Below are 23,332 nucleotides of genomic sequence, written 5' to 3' on the forward strand. Positions count from 1 at the left end.
TTTTGAGGACTAATAGTGTATTTAATCCTTGGTACGGTATGGACGGGAGGCAACGTTGTAGTAATTGGTCATGCTCGATACGTAACGTAAGCGCAGGACCTGTGAATTACGCGGGCCGAATGATTCATACTCGAGCCAATCTGAAACTACGGTGGACAGGGGATGATCTGAGTGGTAGGATCTTAGGTTAAATGAGGCCATCACTGGGCAGCCAAGGCTTCAGGGACATGGGGAAGCGCATGAACATCGAATCATTTAAATTGTACTAGCTAGTTTGGGTATTCTTCTACGTAACTGAAAAGTCCAGATAACTACAGATTTCTACCTCTAATTGCCAGTAAGTGGACCGCTAGACACAGCAGTATTAACGGGCGATGGAAGTTGAGGGATGCCCAAAAGTACACTAGACTTTGTACTGTAATGTACTGTAATGTACTGGTATAGCTGCCAGCCTTACCCAAAAGTTACCTAATTGATCTTCCATCCAGGCTCTCCAACATAATAATACCCTGATACATTGTGCTTGCGACACTCGTACATCACTCTAGCACCATTTAACAGGCAGTGATCATCAAGAGCAATATGCAAAGGTAGCAAGCATCTCAATTCCACTGCTCAGCCTCAGACGAATCGAGAGGATTGGATTATGGAACAATAAACTATAGATATCGAATCATCCAAATCGGAGGCAATGAGGGAGCCGGAGCTTTCCGTTGTCCACGTAGAAGTACACAATCTAACTGATTTAGGTGCCATTTACCTGTCTAGACCGAGCACTGGGGCTCATGAGAGTGACTGGACATGCTGATTGACGTAGCCAAGCTGTGCTCATAATGGACGATAAGTATTGGAAGTATTGTTGTCAGTTCTGAGAGACTGAAACTCGACCAAGGCTCATATTATGCATCGTCTTGTTCTATTGAGTATACGGGCCCAGGTGCGTTTGGTCCTCTTGAGTTCAGGCCAAGGAGTTCGAAACCTTGATACGGAGTAGAACGCTAGAGGTGCTCAATAACTTCGAGTGATGACTTCGTCGAAACTTTGTCCCCCGCTCTAGCAACGTTTTAATGACATCAACGGATCATCAACGGGTCATCAAAAACATCATTGTCTGAAAACTAATTACTTTGAGATGGATCATAATCTTGAACCTCTCGCATGGAGAGGACAAATTTCGGGGAAGCTGTAGAGCGGAATTAGCGTTCCCTTTGAAGCCGGTCCCCAGTACTCCGTACATCACAAGGACTGAACTCGACATACAACTAATAGGTAGTTAGTCAGTACTTGTGGCTGACAGCCAGATCAGCCGTTCTATCTCAGCACTATCGCTAGACTAGCCGCATTCATTCAAAGAATCATGAACGGTGAGCCGCCCATAGTCATCTCTGGGGAAGTCTCCTGCTTACGCCATAAGTACACCACGGGAGTTTCTCTGTAACAGTAGTCTGTAACGGAGTACCCAATTCTGGGTGCTAAGGCAGGTCTGTCTTGGCCGACGCTAGAAACACAGTAGAAGAATTTAGTGGCTTCTTACTTGTCCGCCTTGGCCCTCGACAGACCTTCCATCTCTAAACACAGGTAGGCAGCCTACCATCTCAAGGCAGAACAATGAAGGTTGGACCGAGACATGGTGAGAGGTACATGGCAATAGGTTCTAAAGGCTATGAGGGCATAGCGGATTAGGGCCGCCTTGAGGATCCAGAAGTAATGTCTGTACTCAAAGTCTAATATTGAGCTAAGTCTCCTCAAGTCTCATAGTAATCGACGATCTCCATACCCACATGCCTTGCTAGTCACTACCTGAATTTCAAGTGAATACAAGATAAAAGATAAGATTAACCGACTGTGAACTGCAAACAATATGCAAGGGTCCCAAGGGTTACGGGCACTGAGACAGGTGGATTTTGTCTTGTTCCAGCCACGTGTTATCCTATCCAGAACTGAATATCTGACATTGATTTCTCAAACCCTTCACGGAGTAAATTGGCAAAGTCTTCATCGACGTTAAACTCCATGTACTATCTTGCCAACAATGCTCATACATCAGCTGCATCTCTAGAGTCTTCACAACTCAAACCTGTTTCATACTGGAGTATACGCTAATGTATTTCACTGTAATGGCGGACACTTAGGCGTATGCAGGGGCCCGGAGTAAGTATCAGACAGGTAGATCTTTGGAGCGAAGATCTCTCAATCGCACTTGAACGTCCATCACTTTGTTACTGTGTGACATTGTATCCATTAAGTTGTTAAATGATTGTTCCTCGGTCCAAATGTATCTGAGCAATACCCTGAATGGCTAATCTCTGAACATGGACTAGTCAGGGAGTCCCCAATATTCTACTTATGATCAGCACTGCGCAGTAAGCTTTTCTAAGATTGCTGTACCTGCGTAGTCACATATGACCTACGGTTCCCTCGGATTAACCGCCTACTCTAGCGGCCTAACTGAATGAGGAGAACTTTTGCTTGCAGTTGGTAAGGCTGACAGGTTCACAGCAATACTTTTCGCCGTCGTACGGCTGTGCTTTGCCTAAGCCAGTCACTTATTTCGAAGTACTCCGTGAAATAGTAAAGAATTTTTTCCCCCATGATGCGGCAGTTCCAGATCTAGTACTCGTTCACAGTCCCATGATTGTGCAGAGGGGGCTTGATGGAATTATCAAACCATTGTACGGCAACTATCCCTCTCCTTCGACTATCAGGTCATATGACTTCCGCGGAAACGTCGGTCGAAGCGATGAGCACACTATCGCGCGCTATGGGAAGGTTAGTATCTGTGACTAAGGCTCCCCCTCACCGCTCCGCGTTGAGGGTGAGCCACAGCGAAACCACCAACCACACCGAATCCACCATTTTTCGATAGAAATCATGATTTTGATGCCATACTAGGGGTTATCTATATAAAAAAAATTACTATTCTCATCTACTGCCTTTGCTAATCCATTTGATACCATATTCTCTTATGTAGATGCTAGTGGTGGGGGCTTACCATGCACTTTCTCCCATTGCGTTTGTAAACGTCTCTCTTGCGCGGCAGCATCTTTGGCCTTCCTTGAAGCAATTGATCGATTTGCATCACGTAATGTCAATATACCAGACTGGCTAAGCGGCTTAACCTGCCGCTTAGTATATTGACGCCGTAGGGGGGCCTGCGCGGCCCTTATTCGACCAATAGTTTCATTTGCTATAGCCAGGTGCTCAGCGGCGATTCGGTTATGTTCAAATATCCGTTCAAGATTTCGCTGCAGCTTTGGTATAAGCAGATCTGCATGCTTAGATAGCTTTGCCTGGTTCTTCTTAAGGGCCTGAATCGTCCGCGGAGGTGAGATATCAATACTAGATGAAGATGGCGGCCGAGATGGCGGCTGAGAGGGTGGCGTAGAGGGAGTCATCTTATCAAGATCAGGCGCGTAGATATCCGGAATTCCTTCCCATAGTAAGATAGCAAGATCGTCAGCTATCTTACTATTGACTGGCCAGATTCCACGATCTTTGAAGGCCTCACGGATGATCCTTTGGTTGAAAGCCTTCTCTCGTACTGGTCCAATCATATGTAAGAATTCTGACTTCCCTACAGGCTCACCAGCCCAGTAAGATAGCTCATTATTCATACGACGGAAGTGTTGCTTATAGCTTAAGAATGGCTTACCATCCAAAGGCTGGCAAAGATGTGTCGTATGAGGAAGGAATCCAAAGGGAATAACGCCATTATCTTCGCAAAGTTGCAAGAATTCGACAGTGAGATGAGAGCCATGGCCATCAAATATAAGTATCCGTTTCTCCCCCTTCTTTGTACGCTCGTTTGTTGCATTGATAAAGCTTTGAAGCCATTGAACGGCTAGTTCATCTGATATCCAGCCATTAGGAGACGTCGCTATCGTAGTATCTGGTGGTAAGGCCTCGCTCTCATTGAACCAAGATTCCATGAAGATTCCGTTGCCTTTAGGAAGCGAGCATAGATTAGTATTTAAAGGAAGGGAAGAATCATTAGGAACTTACCTTTAAAGATAAACCAGGGATCCATCTGCCATCCATCTGCAGCTACACATTCAATAGCTGTAATATTCTCTCCTCTTTCGGATTCAGCAAGATCAGGCACTTTTGAACCTTTTGAACTGATTACCTTCCTAGATTTGCCTTCGCCAGGCTGGAAGCCGCATTCATCAAAGTTGTATACCAACCGCGCTGGTGTATCCTTTTTAACCACCCCTGCAAGCTGATTATACCAATGTGTCAGTAAACCTGCATCCTCAGCCTGGATACGCTTGGATTCCTTTATCTTTTGCTTCGCTGGGCCTAGATTAAGGTGTTCTGGAAGTCGTTTCTCAAAGCGATATGCCCACATCTTGCTAACCTGCCTAGATTCCCCTGCGCGTCGAAGTGCCTGATTTGCATACTCTTCTAGTAGCTTAGGCGTCACTGGCATATTCCGATCACGCATACAGACTATCCACTGGATTAAGGCCTCCTCCTGGTATCCCTTAAGGGCTCTATTAACTGGTTTGTTGGCTAGTCGAGGATGCACATGCTTCTTGACGCGATCACGTAGGGTCGCATAAGGAACACCATATTCACGCGCAATCTTGGAGATATTTGGCTTTTTTTGGGCCTGAGCGGCCTCGCAGGCCTCGAGGAGGTAAGATTCATTAATTTTAGAAGATTTAGGCATGTTGGGTGGTTGGAATAGCTTCAAATAGTCAAAATATCGAAAAATGGTGGATTCGGTGTGGTTGGTGGTTTCGCTGTGGCTCACCCTCAACGCGGAGCGGTGAGGGGGAGCCTTAGTCACAGATACTACGTAGCCTAGGTAGGCAGGCAGTTGTTCTGGAAACATTCGAACCGAAGGATGGCCCTCTTTTGTGGATCCCTTAATATCACTGACCCGTTCGACCGGTACGTAAGGCACCGCAGATCGCTGTACTGGTTTCAAAAGAAACAACCACGGTAAGGTATTGAACCTGTAAGGCGACAGTACCCAGTCATTTTTGTGTATTTCTCCGCTGACCGCCCAAAGAAACAACCGGACATTAATCCGTACCTTAGTCCATACGTAACCTCACCATAGGTAATTGAAGATTACAGATTGCCAGCCACCGAGGCTGCACCGCCTTCCGCGCTCAGACTGACCGCCTTTTGGAACGCCACCTCCCGCATGCAAACAATGCAAAATTCACTATCTCCGCCGTCTCTAATTGGAATTTTTTGTATTCAACCACTTCGATAAGACGTTCCAGTATAGGCTTGAACTGGACCTGGTAAGCTCTATTTAGGATTCTGAGCTTCCTACAGTCTGATTAATATTCAGCACGAGAAGTGAAGGCTGCGGTCTTGGGATTTTAAGTGCTAGGATGGAGCCTACCACCCAGACAGATCCCATGACGGTCACGCCGAAGCATGAGCTCGAGAACGGTGCTGCAGTTGCTGCCAACGATGAAGAGCATCCGTCCAAGAAACAAAGATTGGAAAGCATCTCTATCACCGAGCAGGAAGTGAGCGACGGTGCTCCCAAGCGTATAAAGGGAGTAGCCCCAATCAAGGCTGAGTACGCATGCCCGTGTCTTCCTTCTATCGTTACACCGTTAATCGTGACTAAATAGGTTCCTAGTCCAAAAGTCCGCTCGGTCCCAGCCCGTTGAAGAGAGCGCTCTCAGTCTCAGTGCCGACGATGCGGCAGAAGCCGCTCACTACCAGGAACGAGAGGGCGACCAAAAAGGAAAGAAAAAAGCCTCCGGTCAAAACAAGGGGCGCGATTTCGGAAGATCAGAAGATGCGAAAGGTCTTTGCCCGTCTAGAGCTTTCAGTCCGGAGTTCTCACCGAAAGAGTGTAAGTTCGGCGAGAAGTGCCGCTTTGAACACGATGTACGGACGTACCTGAAGGAGCATAAGCGGGAAGATCTTACAACATTTGGTGGCATCTGTCCCATATGGGACGCCAAAGGCAGATGCCCTTATGGGTTCAAATGTCGCCTTGTGGGCTCCCACATGACTGAGCGAGATACTTCTGATGGAAGAAAAGAACTGATCCTACTCGAGGATGAGGAGCGCAAGAAGAAAGCTCGACCGGTTGTTCCGTATGCGTCAGAAGACGGACTTGTGAACATTGTTTCAAACGAGGATAAGATTGCGGTAGCCCGGAGGAAGACAACGACTCCCCGATCTGATGTATACTTAGCGTGGCTCGACAAGATGTCGAAGGCACTGGAGAAAAACCTTCATGGTCGGCATCTGGAAGAAGGTGGCGCAGACGAAGGAGCTCGTGCTCAGACAAATGATCAGGTTGAGGAGAACCGAGCAGCCTACGTCGAGCCGCCATTCTTGCCCTCAGAGAAGCGGCGCATCTACTTTGGTCCAGAGACTCCTACCCTAGCGCCTTTAACAACGCAGGGAAATCTTCCCTTCCGGAGACTGTGTATAGATTATGGCTGCCAATTCACGTATTCCGAAATGGCCATGGGCATGTCTTTGATTCAAGGTCAAAAATCAGAATGGGCGCTGATGAAAGCGCATGAGTCCGAAGCGCTTCCGCCCACAATTTCATCGACAGCCGACGTTGTGCAGGGTTATGACAACTCCAAGGATTTCAAATTCGGTGCTCAAATTGCAGGCAACAAGCCTTGGCACGCGATCAAAGCTACGGAGTTGTTGAGTCGTCTGACTCCTAACCTGCGTGTTATTGACTTGAACTGTGGTTGCCCTATCGACCAAGTTTTTCGCGAAGGAGCGGGTTCCGCCCTTCTTGATCATCCCTCGAAACTGGAGAAGATGCTCCGTGGTATGAATGCCGTCTCGGAGATGATCCCAATCACAGTCAAAATTCGCACAGGAACAAGAGACAACTCTCCAAATGCCACAAAACTTATCGAACGTTTGGTTCTCGGAGGTCATGAATCTGGCATCTTGAATATCGGCCCTCCTGGCGTCGCAGCCGTTACCCTTCATGGACGTAGCAGACAGCAGCGATATACGAAAATGGCGGATTGGAGCTACATCGCCGAATGCGCCGCGCTTATCAAACGACTGAACGAGAAGAAAGATGATGTCACGGATACTGTTCGAGAACCAGATGAACGTATGCTGCCAAACGGCGGCAAGGTCTTTTTCCTCGGAAATGGAGATTGTTATTCCCATTATGACTACGACGACCATATCAACAATGCCGGTGTGGATGCCGTAATGGTCGGTCGAGGAGCAATCATCAAGCCCTGGGTCTTCGAGGAAATCCAGGCAGGTCAGTACCTCGATAAGTCAGCTACCGAAAGATTGGCCATGATCGAGAAATACGCCAAGTACGGTCTAGATACCTGGGGCTCGGATGAGCATGGCGTTGGCACGACGAGACGTTTCATGCTGGAATGGCTCAGCTTCACATATCGCTATGTACCGATCGGACTGCTCGAGTATCTGCCCCCTCACATTCAAGACAGGCCCCCTGCTTGGAGGGGCAGAAATGAATTGGAAACCCTCCTGGGCAGTCCCAATTACAAAGACTGGATCAAGATCACGTAAGTTGTCTCTGTGCTCAGGAACTTCTTATGAATGCGATACTAATTAAGTACTTTTAGGGAAATGTTCCTCGGTCCAGCACATAAAGATTTCAAATTCGAGCCAAAGCACAAGTCCAACGCCTATGAGCCGCAGGGTTGAGGGGCGGCGCCACAAAATAGAATACTAGATATAATTTATGGAAGACATCATATAAATGTATATACTTGAACGATGTGAAAAAAGTACATACTTATCGTGCATCAACATGTGGCATCAAGGATTCACCAAGCGACATATCCACCCAAGCACAGCCAGCACGTGACCATTAACAGATCAGAGCGGTGATGACGTCTTCCTCAAACGGTCACACCTCAAAAGCTGCAAAAAGACCACCTCAGCCTCCTGTTCCACTAGCATACGTAACATCTTTCCTATTCCCTGATTTTAAAAGCTTCACGATTTGATCTACAGGCTTTGCTGGGTATAATCTTTCCTTTTACCCATTGCTAATACAGCCCTCAGACCCCTCCTAGCTTTGACGCTTTGTTTATCTTCCTGAACCTTCCTCCAGAACGAGTCCGTTGCAACCTTGGAAGTGCAGATAACCATCAAAACCTTTAAAATAGTCCTTGCAATACTCAGCCAAAATGACTCTTTATTACAGCTTGGTATGTGCACTTTTATCTTCAACGCTCTGATCTTCTGTCACAACCTGAGCTATAGGGGTATATGGCAGCCTAAACCGTTTGCGTGGTTGCGTCGACATCACCCAGCTACAGTGTTCAATGCATTGACCTCACAGGAATCCAGTTCTGTGCTGACTGGTCTCTATCAAGGTCTTCTGCCTTCTTGTATTTGAGATGGCCGTCTTCATGGGCCTTATCATCCCGCTCCCTTTCACTGTCAAGCGGAAGCTGTTTACGTTCATTTCGGAAAGTCCCTTAGTAGCGAAATTACAATATGGAATGAAGGTAACCTCTCAAATTCGAGAACTTTAGATGCATTGTTTACTAATCTATGTCTAGATCACATTCATATTCATATTGATTCTGTTCATTGACAGCGTCAACCGCGTCTATCGCGTACAATTGGAGCTTGCCTCCTTCACCAAGGAAGGCAATAGCATGGGGTAAGCGCACCGTGATCATTGTCCCCCGCTTTTGATATTGTGACTGTTCTGACCGTATGCGCAAATGCGTTTGCTATTAGTAGAGCGGCCGCTCTTGGCACAGATCGCATGGAAGTCCAGGCTCGCAAGTTCTACTCTCAACGAAACATGTACCTTTGCGGCTTCACTCTCTTCCTGTCTCTCATCCTCAACCGTACCTATACCATGATCCTTGAGGTCCTTCGCCTTGAGGACCGCGTCAAGCACCTTGAGGGCGACAAAAAGGCGGGCGGCAAGGACTCTGCCCGCCTCGCTCAGGCTGGTGATATCGGAGAGATTGCACGCCTTAGGAAGGAGATTGAGGCCAAAGACCTTGACATTGAGACCCTGAAGAAGCAGTGTGAGGGACTTACCCGCGAATACCACAGCTTGGGCGACAGGGTCACTGGTACCACCAACGACGGCTCCAAGAAGGACCTGTGATTCAGAGGATTGCCTCGCGATGTGAAAACTCCTTCGGTCGGGTCTGGGGAGTCTCTCGTGTGATGGAAGGGTTGGTGGGTGAAGTTGTAGGCAATGGTGGTTTGAGTAAGTGCTCATCCGCTAGAGGAACGGCTCAGCATGCTGGATGTGATCTACACTTGTTGATGGTGTGTTTCTGGGAGCTGGCGGAAAAATCGAGGTCGGATGGCGTATACAATATCTTGTCTGACGGTTATAGCGAAGCTTGCCACTTCTCCAATGACTTGACCAGGCAGCATAATGTAATGAGTGTCCATGAACCATATGTTATCTAAAGGTGGCCTCTGACCGAGTCTAAGCGTGTATATTTGAGCTATGTAACCGCAGTGAGAAGATTCAGTGTATTGTCGCCAGAGCCGGATAGAAACACGGACCAGCCACATAGAGCATCACAACCTCAGGGCAGATTTAGTCTTTTCAAACCTTGCTGAACATCTTAAAAAAAAAAAAAAAAAAAAAAAAAAAGAATCCTCTTTTGAATTTTATTCATAACTCATTAAAGTGGGCATCAGATAAGAAAAGTCCAGAAGCTAGGATAAACAAGCTCCTCTTCGAAGATCCTGCGCACCTGCGCGAGAACGAAGCGTTCGACCTTGCCCACGTTCTTCAATACTTGCTTCCCATCTTCTTTGCGGCCGATCTCACTTTCTACCCGGATCTCCTGCAGTAAGCCTCCATGGCGCTTCTGGGACGCCGAGGCGGAAGAGTCAGGTCGGGACTGCGGACGGTGGTCATCCCCAGCTGATTCCCGTTGCTGTTGCTGCTCGGGACCAATCAGGGCGTCCGCGTCTTCTGCGGATAAGAAGCAGAAATGTACTCGTTTACGGATATATGCGATGACAGCTACACCGTCAAAGGTGATGCCTGTGACATTCAGTTTTAGTGGCAGACCCACGAAGCTGGGCATCGGGTAGTCTAGAAGAATCTCTGCCGTCAAAGATAAGCGCACGTCGCCGGCATACTTGACATGGCAGAGAACTTGGAAATCTTCCGGGCGGCGCTCACGCATCCGAGGGGGCAGAGGCAGTTGCCCCTGCGTGACCGAGTCCTCTAGGTGTTCCCCAGCATGAAGTGATGGATGATCGTTTCTCCCGGTCGCAGCTTGGCCGCTGTTCTTGCTTGAACCCGACGGATGGGAAGGAAGGGTATTTGCTGTTGACGGACGGGATGTCGAGTTGCTGGTGTCGATCTCGGGTTCGGCGCGTGGGTGCTGCATCCCGGCGTGTGTCTCCGAACGACCCCTGTTCCCCGGCCCCATGCCGGAATCTGACCAACCGCTCGCGAATGGGTTTCCCCCCGCTACCGCAGCAAGAGGCGTTTGCGTACCGGAGAGCCCGCCGAGCGACATCAGGTGATAACCTAATGTCGAAGTTCCACCGGGAATACCAGGAGTACTGGCACGCGGAAGGAAATGAGGATTGAGGTGCTCGCCTAAAGGCGATCGCAACGGGGAGGTAGGAAACCCGTCAGGAAAAGGATCTCGTAAGGAATGATTCACGGCTGTATCTTCTCGATAGGAGGGCTCGTTGAGCTCTGGATGGGTACTGTTCCACCGACTCGAGTGCTCCTCCCCACGCTCCTCGGACGCATCGGACGTATGGTCGTCATCATCTTCCTCGTAGAAGTCGGCAAAGGGCTCACAGAAATCTTTAATCTCGAGCTCCGGCGGAATGGTCCCAAAATCAAAAGCGTGGACTTGGACAGAACGGATGAACCGGGGCAGAGCGACCTGCTGGAATCTATCGTGGATGAAGGATCGGATACGTTCAGCAAGCGCTTCTCCGTCTGGACCGGAGGTGGCGAACCTCCAGTTGACGTCTATGGACATTACATGTGCGACCAAGGACGACCTGCGCAGCTATTTGTTGGTCTTGATGCGAGGAAGCGTTTTCCAAATTTGACTATGACGCAGGCGAGAATCAGTCAGCTCAAGAAATAATGACTGACGCCATAACGGACATTCCTCGGCTGTCTGCATGTTGAGTCACGTGACAACAACAACACCCTACATCGTCAAACAACCAACAGACTCACGATCTTGAGGCAATTGCTGTTCCTGGCTGTATATCAGTTGCACAACCGTTAAAACCAAGTTAACTTTCTTCGTTGGCCACGTTTTGAGCTGGCTGATCACTCTGGCTGGGCACATCTACCGCAGACGGCCGTCTCACCGCTAAACATTGCTGTCCCAGCAGTCTGGTTCACCCACTTTCTTCCCGACTTGTTCTCGTGGATACGAGGAGAAGCTGGCAGAACTGACAGAATCATGCTTAGTGAAAGAAAAAAAAGACTACTACGGGGAGGATTGCTTATCGACTCGTGGTCTGGGAAAAGTTGAAAGGATTATCAAGGTTCATGGGTGCCATGAGACCTGTTGTACAACTGGGCCATGAGGTGTTTATCCTTTCGACTTCAACCCACCGTCAGGCACCAACAGTGCAGGGGCACTGGAGATGCCCATTGGTGTACTAATTGTCCGTCCTCCAGGATGGGGATAAAAATCTTGCCATCTGGATCGATTGCCTCGATGCCTGTTGTGTTTCTGTCTGAAAGCGCTACAGTTCTAGCCTGCTTGATAACCTCGACCCCTTGACTGCGGCAAGCTGGTGGCAGGTCGAACCGGAAACTCCGCATCCTGTTTTCTTTCAAGGCACTCAACAGCGAGCTTGGCGCAAAGAAAATGCGCCACAAATTGATCGTTTTCTTTGACGGAGAAACGCAATCGCCCCTCCCCCCACGCCTCGTCAAGTTGATGTACGATTTTGAGATTCGTTCCTCTACTGCTCACAGACTGCTGATCTAGAAGCTTGCATGTTTGTTTTATGATTGCGAGAATCCTCTTCCCTGCTCTCATGCTTTCATCCTGCCAGCAACCCATCTCCTCAACATTTCCCCCTCTTCCCTGCCCGTAGCCCACCAAGATTTGCGTCCAAGGTTGGCGCTACTATTCGCTTCCTGAAACAGCATCTTTTCGTCCCCCAGTGAAGTGCTTGCGTCAGTGTTGGTTCCACTTTGGCTTGAATCGACACCTGATAACTCCAGTCGTGTGTACCTGATTTCAGCCGCTGATTGGTTGCTTGACATCAGATGATTGAAGTCGTCTGCAGTGCTAATGCAACCAAGTAACCTGTGATGCGCATTATCTACCAGTCATGAAGACCAGGGTCGTCTGGAATTAATACTGTGCCAGGGGGATTGTTTAGTTATCTGAGAGCAGAACTGTTCTCAATCGCAGACGGACAGTCACCCTGAAATTGCTAGCTTGCCTTAGTCTATGTGCGTCTATCCCTTGAACTCCGAAATTCCGAAGTTCCGAATCTCCATGCGTGTATCGAGCGGCTCCCAAGGGTTCTCAATCCCTTCTCTCAAGCCACAGATCCACAGATCTCCCACCAGTATGCATGGACATTTTACTTATCAGGCTGTTACCTTCTTTCACTGGGGTGCCTGTCATAGGCCGCAGATCCGCATAGCACATGGCTTTCTTTGAGACCTGCGTTGCAATGCAGAGAGCTAGTGCTCTCTTTATTACGAAGAACCAGTTTGAAGAAGCAACAAAAGGAGCGTGGTATTTGACTATCCAAGTAAAAACAGGAAGGACAAGCAATGCAAATAGATGCAGATGGGGTGATGGATCAACACGCAAAGGGACCTGCAACGAGGAGCAGAAGGACGTTGATCACCGCGAGGTGTGTAACAAAGGCAATCAAAACAAAAGCAGCTGGAAAGCAAACAGAGATACAAGAGTGTCGTTGAAACATGTATGTACGCATGGGGCATGAAAGAAAGTACCTCATAAATCCTTCCCATTGTTTCCTCCTCTTCCATCAAACTAAGGTGCCTTCATGCTCCTCGTCCAGACGCTGCCACCTTCCCTGCATGCTGAAACAAGCAGCAAAGCACAATGGAGAAACTGTAGATATGTCCCTCGAATTCCCAAAATCATTGCGCAGGAGCTCAAATCTGCCACTCTGTCAGCCCAGCTCATCCCTGTATCTTGAAAGCAGAGTGTCCAACTGACTGCTTTGAACTCTATCCACCATGGGCAGGGCAGTTGTATCCCTCTCGGCGTCGGATCTGCTGTCTGACGCCGGTGCAAGAGGTGCCTCGCTTGGCGCAGTAGACAACATCACCCTCCGGGAGGGTGCAGCCGCAGTCGTACTTGTAGAAGTATTGCGAGCACATCTTGAAAAAATAGCCTTCGAGGTAGACCGGCTACGGAGAGTGTTGATATTGAGTTGCTGTTCGCCGGAGATCGGTCGTTTCACTTGAGCAAAGGGTGATTTCGCACAGAGAGAAGTAGTTCAAGTTCCAGAAGAGCTGCTTTGTGTTGTTCTCTGAGATTCTGAGAGCAGTGGAGTTGTGATTGTTGAGATGATGGATTGAGGTATTCCACGGGTCTTTATGACCCTTTAAATAAGATTGAGATTGCGGCAGCTTTTGGACTCAGTCGAAGATGATAGAGAGGACAGTTTGAATGACTGCGGCCAAACTGTGCCGCAACAACACTATCTACTCAAATTGGTAAAAGAATGCATGCCCGAAGAGGAAGGCTAAAAGTTAGAGAGAACGGCAAGGATACTGAAGGGAGAAAAAAAGAAAAATAATAAATAACATGTAGGGATAAAGCTGGTCAAGGAACAGTAAACTACGCATGCAGCTCTCGCCTTTCTCTTTTCGGCCCCTTGACATACTAAGTGTGAAAGTTGGTGATTCGATCTACATCATGTTTGTATGAATTCAACCCAACTTTTCCAGAACACATAGCAAATCAGACGCTTACTTGTTTCCGAGAACTACTGCACTAGGTTTCCCCAACACCAAGCAACACTGGCGGTTATGCGGATCATGAAAGAGGGTGGTAGCCGACGATGGCAGCCTAGTGGATAGTTTTGCTTGCCATTCACAGCAATCAGGGAGACTGTGGCTATCCAAATCCCTCCGACAGGGGTCGATCACATACCCAGATCTCGAACTAGGTGGATTTAGAGTTCCGCATCTGCATTGGGAGGAAAGGGTTGACATCATACTAAAGACACTGTGGCATTTCCCGCCAGGAGGTGGCTGGTCACATCTGCGAGACAAGGGAACCAACAGTAGCCATTCTATCAAATCAGTTGAGGTAGCTAGCCAACAGGTTGACTCTTTGTCTGTCATGCCGCAGTCAGGCATACTAATTCGACTGAGCATCTGACAATTGTCACGCAACCGACACATTGTGGCTCTTCATCTCTCGATGGACACTCTGGGAATCCATTTCCTGTCATGTGTTCTCCATCAAACTGGGAAGGAGGGAGGGTAGGCGGAAAGGTCATCATCAGACAGGTCGATGGAGGAGGGCACACTGCAATCGGAGTTGATGAGATCTGTGCCAGACTTGTTGGATCGTGACTTTTACCACTGGTGTGAAACATCTCACATCAAGGCTGAGTTGATACCCAGAGGGATGAGCCACCTGCCCCAGTTAAGAGTTGCCGCATCTCCGTAGGCACACTCGCCGTCCCATCAACAGATGAAGGTGCTCTGTGGTGAATAGAAACAAAGTGACCAAATCAAGAACAAGGCACGGCTAGAGTAATGAACCTGCAAGAAAAGCATTGTCATCACAAGAATCGAGGCTTCTTGTCGTCTCATCTGACCAATCTCAGTATCACCAACCGAGGCGCAGTTGGTGATGTCTGCAAGACTCTGTCAAAAACCGTTGGTTTAGGTTCGTATCAATTGAAGTAGGTTATCCAGGTTGGCCCCATTCGAAATTGTTATGCCATTTGTCCTTCAGTGTCGGCTGTTTGTGATATCACTGGAACAGAATTTGTGAGTCACCGGCTAAACATCGAGAAACGTATCCTTCGAGAAGACATATTCAGCGGCGTAAAACAGCACCAGCCTATAAACTTGCCCTTTTCGGCTCGAATGCGAGCACGTACGGGCTCCCCGAAAGGTGACCAGTTTGGACCTGAAGATGGCACAGCATCTGGCACTCTCAACAGAAGTTGATGAAGGATAATCTATGGGGAAAGGCCGACCTGCAGCCCTCGTTGAGCCGCTGGGCACCCGCGCCACAAATATCAAGAGAGTAATTGTACTTTCGTAACGGGGGTGGAAAGAGGCTTGGGGGCGCCAAGTCAGCGACTATCCACAGGTCGAACCAGGGGCAAATGGCCTTAGATTAGCCGCCGTTGGCTGTTTTGGTTTGATGGGCAGATAGATAATATAGCCAAGGCTTTCTCTCTTCTTGGTTTGTGCGGCCAGGCGAAATCACCAGGGGAAGTATCAGCCAGAACCTGGCTGAGGTTGCTATTCCTGGTTGCAGATTATCATTTCTTGATGTTTGTTTCCTGCGTGATGCTCCCAATGTGTTGGTCACGTGATCTGGTTCTTCCTGCGGCTTTGCATCGTCTTCTCCAACTTATATGCTCACATCCTACATCATCACTGGACCATCTGAATGCTGTGCTCATTGACAGTGGACACTTTACCAGAAGTCTTGTCTCATTCAATGGCACAGGTCTATGGCACGCCTCGGTTATATGGCTTAAGAGCGGTGCATCTTCTCTGGACTCACCTGGAGACAACACATGGGCGACCTGGGCTTCATTCCTTACGTCTTCTTTGTGGGTAGAGACTTACGCCTGCTAAACCCTGTCCCGCGGATCTTCAACAAATCCTGGAGGGCCCTTGAGAAATATTCTCATGGTCAGCAACAGTCTTTCATATCACTGCCAAGAGGACCAGCAGAAAGGTTGTCCCTGTCATTTGCGTGCATCGTCTTGGAAAGGCTTCGAGGAATTGGAAACGCTAAACCCCATACATGATTCCCTCCCCTTTTTTACTTCATGTTTTCGAGAATCTACTGTGGTTGCTGCCGCTGAGGGCTAACCGGCAATCCGTCATGGATAGTCTAATCAATAGTTGGAGCTGGGGTCTTGGCTTTGACTTCCTGGTCGCTGATCACCCGAGGCTGAGCGGCTGTTGTCGGCCCCAGGTCCCCAGTCTGATGCTTGTGTGAGGGACAACACCAAAAATTATGGATACCTGCACAACGGCATTATATGACCAGAATAGCAGTGCACTGCACACAGAAATATTCAGCAAAGGCTTGGCAGATTAGGACAATACACGCAATGGTCATACTGGGTCCAGCAACAGGGATAAGTCCAGCTCCCTCGGATAGTTGGTATCTAGGCCAAGAGACGCAAAGGGGAAGGGATGATATTCCATCTTCCAATAATGACGTCTTGGCCCCTCCATATCTGGCACTATCCATATCGCCCTAATCATGTGAAGGACCTTGTGTGGCATTCCTGATCCACTTTCCGACGGGAAATTGCAAATGAGATATTTGACGGCTTGATCCTGGCTCCTCTACTTAGTTGTCCTGCAAGCGAGATGCAGTAACTCACTGGGCCGGCGTTTTTCGGTGGGCTTAATATGATCCCCCGACAATAGCCCCTCCTTTGTGAATTCAGTCTTGGTGGTTTTTCACATGTATATAAGGGTCGCCGAATCTCGTCCCGGTCTGTCTTCTTGATCATTTCTTAGACATCGTCCGATCTCTTTTTCTGAGTTTCTTGCAACTCTGCTTGACTGGTCAACCTATATACCCCCATCCCCATCTCCACATTAACCACTTGTCGTGAGCACGCTGCTGTCATCTTTTCTAAACACAATGTATACCTACACTCCCACCAGCAAGTTCCTCGTCCTCTCTCCTGTCCAGTCTCGTCCTGTGCAGACCAGCAAATTCCTTGTCCTCACACCCACCGAATCTGGTCCTGAGTACGAGTTTGGTGCATCAACTCCCGCCTCTCCTGATGTTCGAAACCGTTCAGACAGCGTCAGCACCGATGATTCGCAGATTGAAGCTACGTTTTCTCCATTCGCTGGTGGCTTTCTCTATCTAGGCCACGGTACCAGACGTAAGCCAGTGAACGTTTGATGGATTCACTTAAAAAACTCTACCATTCCGACAACACTATGGTTCAATCGCGCTGGACACGATACCAATTCATCAGTACGGTCAGCTGATCAACTCTGAGACACTCAACGGCGTTCCTTGTTCTTAATTTTAGCGCTTTCTGATGGGCAAATACGGCCCAGTGAAGAGCCCACGGGGGGTCTTGTTCCAGGTTCTTTCCGGACGCACTTTTTGCTTTTTCCACTTCTTTCCGGTTTGCATCATGCTTCGCAGAGACAATTCATTACACATTCCATCACATCATCATTGTGTACCTGCTTATCATTATCACCATTCTGAAGGAAGGGGGGGAAGTTGATGACCGACCGCCAAGCCTTGTGTGCAATCTGATAATGGCTTAATTGGGAAGAATTGATTATCCATGTCTCACAGCCAAGCAATGACAACTTATCTGGATCAACTGCCAAGAAGCACACTCATCCCTTGTTTGTTGACAGTACGGAGTACTCCGGAGATCGTAGCCCTCCCTCTGCAGGGGTCGAGAATGTCCACCTATTCTCTCTGAGAAAACAGAGTTACAAGACTGGTAGCGAGTAACAAAAATCCCAATACCAAGAAAGTAAACCCACCGGATCTTGATCTCATCTAAAAAGTGGGATGCGGCATGCTGCAGCAGCAGCAGCCTGCGGTCTAGCCTGTGCCCATCTGTTCACCGGTCATTCAAATCTGATCTAAGCTTCTTTCTAGAAGAGGGAAAAGGGGAAGATCTAGACCCCACCACGGGATAATCCCCCACCACGGGATAATCCCCCACCTCTCGTCGCTCCTCTTCTCCGTACGGAGTACATTCCTTTCCCCCGGTGAACGGAGCGGAGCGTCAGTATTCAGCAATGCTGTAATAACATTAAGAGTCATAATAACCAGAGTCGCTGTTACGAGCATCTAGTTCAAGAGACAGATTAATTAGTAAGTAGTACGTAGAGAGGTAGAAAACATTGCAGGGTCCTCATCCTCGGGCGATTCGGTCCTCGCACCATCTACCTGAACATGCATCTGCACAATTGGGTATAGGCACTACCTGATTATTCCCGTAGGTTCGAGAACATTCGTCCATCATTGGCCGAGAGACGCAGATACCTGCTTCAAGAGGTCTTGCGGTAGAATAGATCCTCTCTTTTGCGGCGATAATGTTTGCATTCAAATGAGATAGGCCCCCTGGCCAGGATAGGAAGAGCAGGGTACCTTATCTACTGATAATGAGCGCTCGAGTTCGATGCACACAGCGCGCAGACCAGCGGCGATCCCCTTGGCTTGCATCTTGGCTCAACCCTCTTTCCTGCTGCGTCTGTCGACAGGATCTACTCAGAAGGGTGGACCACGGAAGTACTGGGGAGGGCAGTCTGTATGGGATATTTTGTCATGGCTATCGGCACTCAATAAGGCTTTATCATTGCAACTGTGGCAGACCGATGATGACATTATTCCATTTGTTGCTTGCGGATGGATCAACGGCTACACCGAGTCAAGATGTATTCTTGCTCAGGCTAAGTCATATGCCTTACGGGCTAGTGTTTCTTGCAGCCAAAGGGATGTAGTACTAGCCAGTCATACGCAGACCAGCACATCTAATCAACGATACAAGTGTCGGAACATAACCCCTTCCAACGACCAGATGAGTATGGTGCAATCAATATACCTCAAGGGTGATGATGTTATATTACTCTGACATGATCCTGGACAACAGAGTTAGTACTCCTCCCCACTAAGACCCCCTGACTGTGTAGGAGCATCATGACCACCGGAAACTAAAATAAAGAAACGAGGCGAAAAGCCGGCCTCACGATGAGAAAAGTAGGATCAGACACAGGATCAATTTACACTTAGGGGCTATAGTAACAGGGGAATGGTAACAAAAATTTGGACACAGGAAAAAGGAAATGTATTCTTGACAAAGGAAATAAAAGGGGGGAAAAAGTAAAATAAAATAAGGGGAGAAAATGCGCCATATGCTGGATAAAGGCTATGTTATGTGTGCGGGACGAAGAATGGTCGCTGACAATGCGAGGACAAATCCATGCGGCAAGCAACAGAAGCAGACAACAAGCTGGGTATCAAAGGGGTATCCAAAGGATCATACTGCTCTCTTGCGATGTTGAACTTCTTCTTAGAGCATGGTAGACGCAATTCCTCCTCGTGTTTCAAAGCTTGGCCTGAGTGTCGGCTTGAATCATCCATCCTGTTCTGATGGGCGACACAGCTTCTCGCATATCCGCCTTCGGACTCGCCGCACAGAAAGTCATGGGGATATCTTGCAAGAATCTCGATTCCCGAGAAGAAATGTAGATGAACAAGGAAGAAGGGAAAAGGGGGGGCAATTAGAAATTAGACCAGACTGGCTTGGTCTTGCCACGGTTCGATTAAAAATGGTGGTACAGTTCGCGCGTGGCAACGAACGCGAAAACCGAAAGGACCTGATTCATCGGAAGAGAAGACCAGATTCAACGGTCATCACCGGCCCTGGATTTGGCTCTTCGACGGAAAAAATCCATGACTTTCCTGGCTGCACCGGAGCTGCCGGAGTGATGAGAGGGGTCTCGTTCGTACTCGTAAGCATCGGCAAACTTCCTATTGTTCTTCTGTAGAACGTTGGGGCCTCTTCCGGCCCGGCCAACCTGCATTGATGGCCGGGCGTCACTAGTATACTCGTCATAGTAATTCGGTGTCGAGTGATTGGCGTATTGATGTTCGTACTGATGATCGTTGCCATTATGGTATACGTGCTCGGCCGATGTGCTGCTGTACGAGGTAGGTTGGTACGCCGCGGATTGCAAACCGTGCAACTCCGCGAATTGTTGATCAATACGGGCTTGGTAGTTGACCGGCTCCTCTGAGGCCAGTACCCCCTCCCCTGGTCCATCAGACACCATACCCATGGCATCTTGCGTTCCGTAGCTGGTGGCGCGCGCTCGAGGGCGGATAACTCCGGCCGAGGGACGTTGCTGGACTCGTTGATCAGTGGAACGACTTGTTTGGGATTCCTCTTCGGGAGTCTGCGATCGGCTTGAGGAAAAACCCCGGAGGGAGAAAGATGCTGGTAGCAAGGAAAACCGGCGTGGTCTATTCTCACCGCCAGTTTCGCTCATCTTCCGGTTAGATCCATATTGGATGGACCGTCGGGAATCCATGGAGACTCGAATTTCCTCTCCGGCAAATGGATCCCTCATGCTTGTTGGGGGATACCGCTTGCTGGGTTTCTGACGAGGAGCGGTCTGTGTTCCACGACCGCCAAAGATGGATCCTGATCGCCCAAAGAGCTTTTCGCCAATGCCCGAGACCGTATTGGACCTCTTATGGCCCTTGAGTGGTTCCTGCCGAGGGGTGGTGTTGAATTTGGCCGGGAGGGCCTGTGTGCTTGGACGTCCGATCGACATGGCAGCGTGCTGCGAGGAATTCTGAGGGATTGGTGCCGAGATCACATATTGCTTGCTCTTTGGCTGGGCAAGGCGACCCTGTGCGTTGGTTGCTGCAACAGTAGGAGCCACAGGCTGTCCGTATGAACCCCGAGAGGGCAAGCGACCAGTATTGAACGAGGCCATTGAGGCGCCCGTCGTAGGCCGCGTGGCTTGCGTCGGAGGCATTGTCGTGTGCGTTCCCGTGAGGGCAGTGCTGTCCGAGGTCGATCGGGGCAAATGCCCTGGGGTAGGCGGCACCGAGCCAGCGGGTGCCTTGGGTTCTCCAGCCCGTATTGAGCGCTGCTCCATATGAACACCCGAGGGTAGAGCGCCTACTTGTGTGTTTGCCGCCGCATCTCGACTGCCGGGCCTTGCGGCTGGAAGGACTTCGGATGGCTTTGCGTTCGGGGATTCTGGCGCGGAAGGGCTTTCTCCTCTTGCTGTCTGAGATTGGGGGGCGACATATTCGACCTGTACCGTTCGCCGTTTTGTGTCCCGAGAAGTCTTTGACCGATCGACTGACGGCTCTTGGGAGATGTCTCCGGATTGATGCACAAGCCCTCCAACCGTAGGTATCGAGCTCTGGTATGCTTTCGGAGGCTCTCTGACGGAGGCACTGCGAGCCAGCGCTGGGGCTTCCCTATGGCTTTCTGCAAAACACGACGATAAGTTAGCGTCAGGCTCCAAGAGCGCGTGTGGGAACACTGACCAGGAGGAACTGTCGTGTCGGCAATGTCCGCAACTTTGGTTGTACTGCTCGTGATGTGAGACACAACATGCGAAAACTCGCTAAGCCAACTGTGACGAGCCACTTCGAAAAGGTCTGCTCGTTTGCGCGGGTCGGGCACCAATATCCGTCTCAAAAGATCGCGAGCATGCGGTGTCACGTATTCCGGGAACGTCAGCGGTGTACTAACAATATACTTGTACAACAGATTGATGTTATCGCCATCTGGATTTGCTGGATCATCATCGAAAGGCAAATAGCCAGCCAACATAGCATACTATCAAATGCGTTAGCATGTCATCCAGAGGACAATGAAAGTCTGTGCCAACTTACCAAGATCACACCGCAGCTCCAGACGTCCACTTTGCGCCCTGTGTACAGTGAATCACTCACCACCAGTTCGGGGGCCGCATAACACGGGCTTCCGCAGCTGGTCTGCATCAGGTCGCCCCGTCTCATGCCTTTGGCGTTAGGCTTGTCTAAGCGCATTCGCTTCACAAACTCCTTATTGGTGAGATTGTATTCGATCTCCTCGCCCAACTCGTCACTTGGGTCAAATGTATTGGCGAAGCCAAAATCCGTGATGATGATGTTGCGGTTGCGATCCAGGAGCAGATTTTCCAGTTTGAGATCTCGATGAACAATGCCTTTCTTATGAAGATACCCCACGCCTGATACGAGCTGGGCGAACAGGCGCCGGGCCGAATTGTCTTTGAGGTAACGATTGTTCAGAATGTGGTCAAAGAGCTCTCCACCTGATGCATATTCCATAATAATACCGATGTGGCGATCGGTCTCCACCATTTCATGGAGTCGAACGATATTCGGGTGATGGAGATCGCGAAGAATGGAGATTTCTCGGTAGATCTTGGGCAGCCGATTAGGGTTGGATCCGAGAGATTCCCTCCGAATGAGCTTGATGGCAACCTGGACGCTGCCATCTTTCTTCCAACCCAGCTTGACCTTTCCAAACTCGCCCTCACCGAGAGTTTGCCCAAGGATGTACTGGCCGAACGTAGTCTCTTTGCGCTTGATCGTGTTTTCGTTGAAGTCGTGCCGACTGCGTAGTCCGCCGCGCCCTCCGTCATCCACACCCTCGCTGCCGACCAAGGCGAGTCCCGATGGCGGAGCACTGTCGCTAGAAGGCGATATCGACGCTTCGGCTTGCCGTGCTTGCTCCCTCATGATGTCCACTGATGGGTCACTTACCACCACTTGGTTGATAACTGTACTGGACTCCTTTACCAAAGTTCCCAGGCTGGGGATGGTCTCCATCACCTCCTCCGAGCGTGAGTCGACCGCTGAGGATGATCCTGTCTGGACTCGCCTCGATCCCTTACCGGACGGTTCCCTCGTCGGTTCCTCAGACGAATGAGCTGCTGAACAGTGCGAGCGAGGCTCGTCGCCTCTTCTTTCGCGGTGGCCGGTGCTTCGATCGTCAGGTTTGCTCTTGTTGCGGCGCGAACTAGAGACTCTTTCGCCGGAGGATGATGTAGTGCTTGAACCATGTTGAGTCCGATGAGTTGAAGATGTCCTCGGCGGCGGGATGGGAGGAGCACCTTGAAGATCGGGGTATACGGGTGCTCGGTTACTATTCTGGCCAGGCGTCGGCAGTGTGGGGTTCAAAGATGGGGATGCATGGGTGGACAACGGCGGAGCTTGTTCGTGGGGGTCGCTCATAGCCGAAGAATATGTCGTCGTCGGGGGAGAAGATGGCTGCTGAGAACTTAGCGCGGTGCTCACGACGGCAGTATGAGGGTCACGCGACCGCCACGATGGTTGCGTTGACCGGGGTAAGTCATTGAATAGTTGCTGCGCATAGTCGTATTGAGACGTCGAAGCGGGGATTGGATGGGGAAGTGAAACATAGGTAGCAGTGGAACGGGCGGGTGTGTACTGAGGAACCGTTTGCATAGCAGCAGACGACATACCTTCGTTTACTGAAGGCGCAGCAAAAACAGATTGAAGGTGCTGCGTTGACCGTCCGGGGCTGGCTCTCCAGGCGTGGGAGGCAGATGAGCGGTGTCTTTTCTATGCTTGGCCAATCGCGATCGGTAAAGGGAGGACGATACGCTGAAGCCTTTCCAGAGGAGTCTATCGACTCAGCCAAGAGTGAA

At 49.6% G+C, this 23,332-nt stretch overlaps 6 protein-coding genes across 6 annotated transcripts; 3 read left to right on the top strand and 3 right to left on the bottom strand.

The window, feature by feature from the left end:
* Nucleotides 1-2,963: 2,963 nt before the first annotated feature.
* On the bottom strand, nt 2,964-5,012 carry AFUA_1G14760 (uncharacterized protein; the record flags this gene model as incomplete). The annotated part of the gene is made up of 2 exons (XM_077803970.1): nt 4,003-5,012; nt 2,964-3,943 (listed from the first exon to the last, which is right to left on the bottom strand). The coding sequence occupies exons 1-2, from the start codon at nt 4,835-4,837 to the stop codon at nt 2,964-2,966; spliced, it is 1,815 nt and encodes a 604-aa protein (XP_077660139.1). The 5' UTR covers nt 4,838-5,012.
* A 175-nt stretch (nt 5,013-5,187) lies between these two features.
* On the top strand, nt 5,188-7,821 carry dus3 (tRNA dihydrouridine synthase DUS3). Its single transcript, XM_747753.2, has 3 exons — nt 5,188-5,545; nt 5,601-7,505; nt 7,566-7,821. Exons 1-3 carry the CDS (start codon nt 5,352-5,354, stop codon nt 7,645-7,647), a joined length of 2,181 nt encoding a protein of 726 aa, XP_752846.1. The 5' UTR covers nt 5,188-5,351; the 3' UTR covers nt 7,648-7,821.
* Nucleotides 7,822-7,854: 33 nt separating this feature from the next.
* On the top strand, nt 7,855-9,556 carry AFUA_1G14780 (putative BAP31 domain protein). The gene is made up of 4 exons (XM_747754.2): nt 7,855-8,156; nt 8,325-8,459; nt 8,514-8,617; nt 8,701-9,556. The coding sequence occupies exons 1-4, from the start codon at nt 8,136-8,138 to the stop codon at nt 9,077-9,079; spliced, it is 639 nt and encodes a 212-aa protein (XP_752847.1). The 5' UTR covers nt 7,855-8,135; the 3' UTR covers nt 9,080-9,556.
* Nucleotides 9,557-9,562: 6 nt separating this feature from the next.
* Nucleotides 9,563-13,156, bottom strand: mdm12 (ERMES complex subunit MDM12). Its single transcript, XM_747755.2, has one exon. It carries the CDS (start codon nt 10,944-10,946, stop codon nt 9,627-9,629), a length of 1,320 nt encoding a protein of 439 aa, XP_752848.1. The 5' UTR covers nt 10,947-13,156; the 3' UTR covers nt 9,563-9,626.
* A 3,631-nt stretch (nt 13,157-16,787) lies between these two features.
* Nucleotides 16,788-17,633, top strand: AFUA_1G14800 (uncharacterized protein; the record flags this gene model as incomplete). Its single annotated transcript, XM_747756.1, has 2 exons — nt 16,788-17,037; nt 17,446-17,633. The coding sequence occupies 2 exons, from the start codon at nt 16,788-16,790 to the stop codon at nt 17,631-17,633; spliced, it is 438 nt and encodes a 145-aa protein (XP_752849.1).
* A 1,901-nt stretch (nt 17,634-19,534) lies between these two features.
* AFUA_1G14810 (putative serine/threonine protein kinase (Kin4)) lies at nt 19,535-23,144 on the bottom strand (the record flags this gene model as incomplete). The annotated part of the gene is made up of 4 exons (XM_747757.1): nt 19,535-21,138; nt 21,198-21,492; nt 21,549-21,676; nt 21,764-23,144. The coding sequence occupies 4 exons, from the start codon at nt 23,142-23,144 to the stop codon at nt 19,535-19,537; spliced, it is 3,408 nt and encodes a 1,135-aa protein (XP_752850.1).
* Nucleotides 23,145-23,332: the final 188 nt, after the last annotated feature.

Source organism: Aspergillus fumigatus, chromosome 1 (genome assembly GCF_000002655.1).
Source record: "Aspergillus fumigatus Af293 chromosome 1, whole genome shotgun sequence".
Lineage (NCBI taxonomy): Eukaryota > Fungi > Ascomycota > Eurotiomycetes > Eurotiales > Aspergillaceae > Aspergillus > Aspergillus fumigatus.

Bases quoted from the DNA above. Each gene is read 5' to 3' on its own strand.
- dus3 (XM_747753.2), top strand. From the start codon at position 5,352: ATGGAGCCTACCACCCAGACAGATCCCATGACGGTCACGCCGAAGCAT. The intron at 5,546-5,600 runs GTACGCATGCCC...GTGACTAAATAG, and splicing joins GTAGCCCCAATCAAGGCTGA to GTTCCTAGTCCAAAAGTCCG. The intron at 7,506-7,565 runs GTAAGTTGTCTC...AAGTACTTTTAG, and splicing joins AAAGACTGGATCAAGATCAC to GGAAATGTTCCTCGGTCCAG.
- AFUA_1G14780 (XM_747754.2), top strand. From the start codon at position 8,136: ATGACTCTTTATTACAGCTTG. The intron at 8,157-8,324 runs GTATGTGCACTT...GTCTCTATCAAG, and splicing joins TGACTCTTTATTACAGCTTG to GTCTTCTGCCTTCTTGTATT. The intron at 8,618-8,700 runs GTAAGCGCACCG...TGCTATTAGTAG, and splicing joins AAGGAAGGCAATAGCATGGG to AGCGGCCGCTCTTGGCACAG.
- mdm12 (XM_747755.2), bottom strand. From the start codon at position 10,946: ATGTCCATAGACGTCAACTGGAGGTTCGCCACCTCCGGTCCAGACGGA.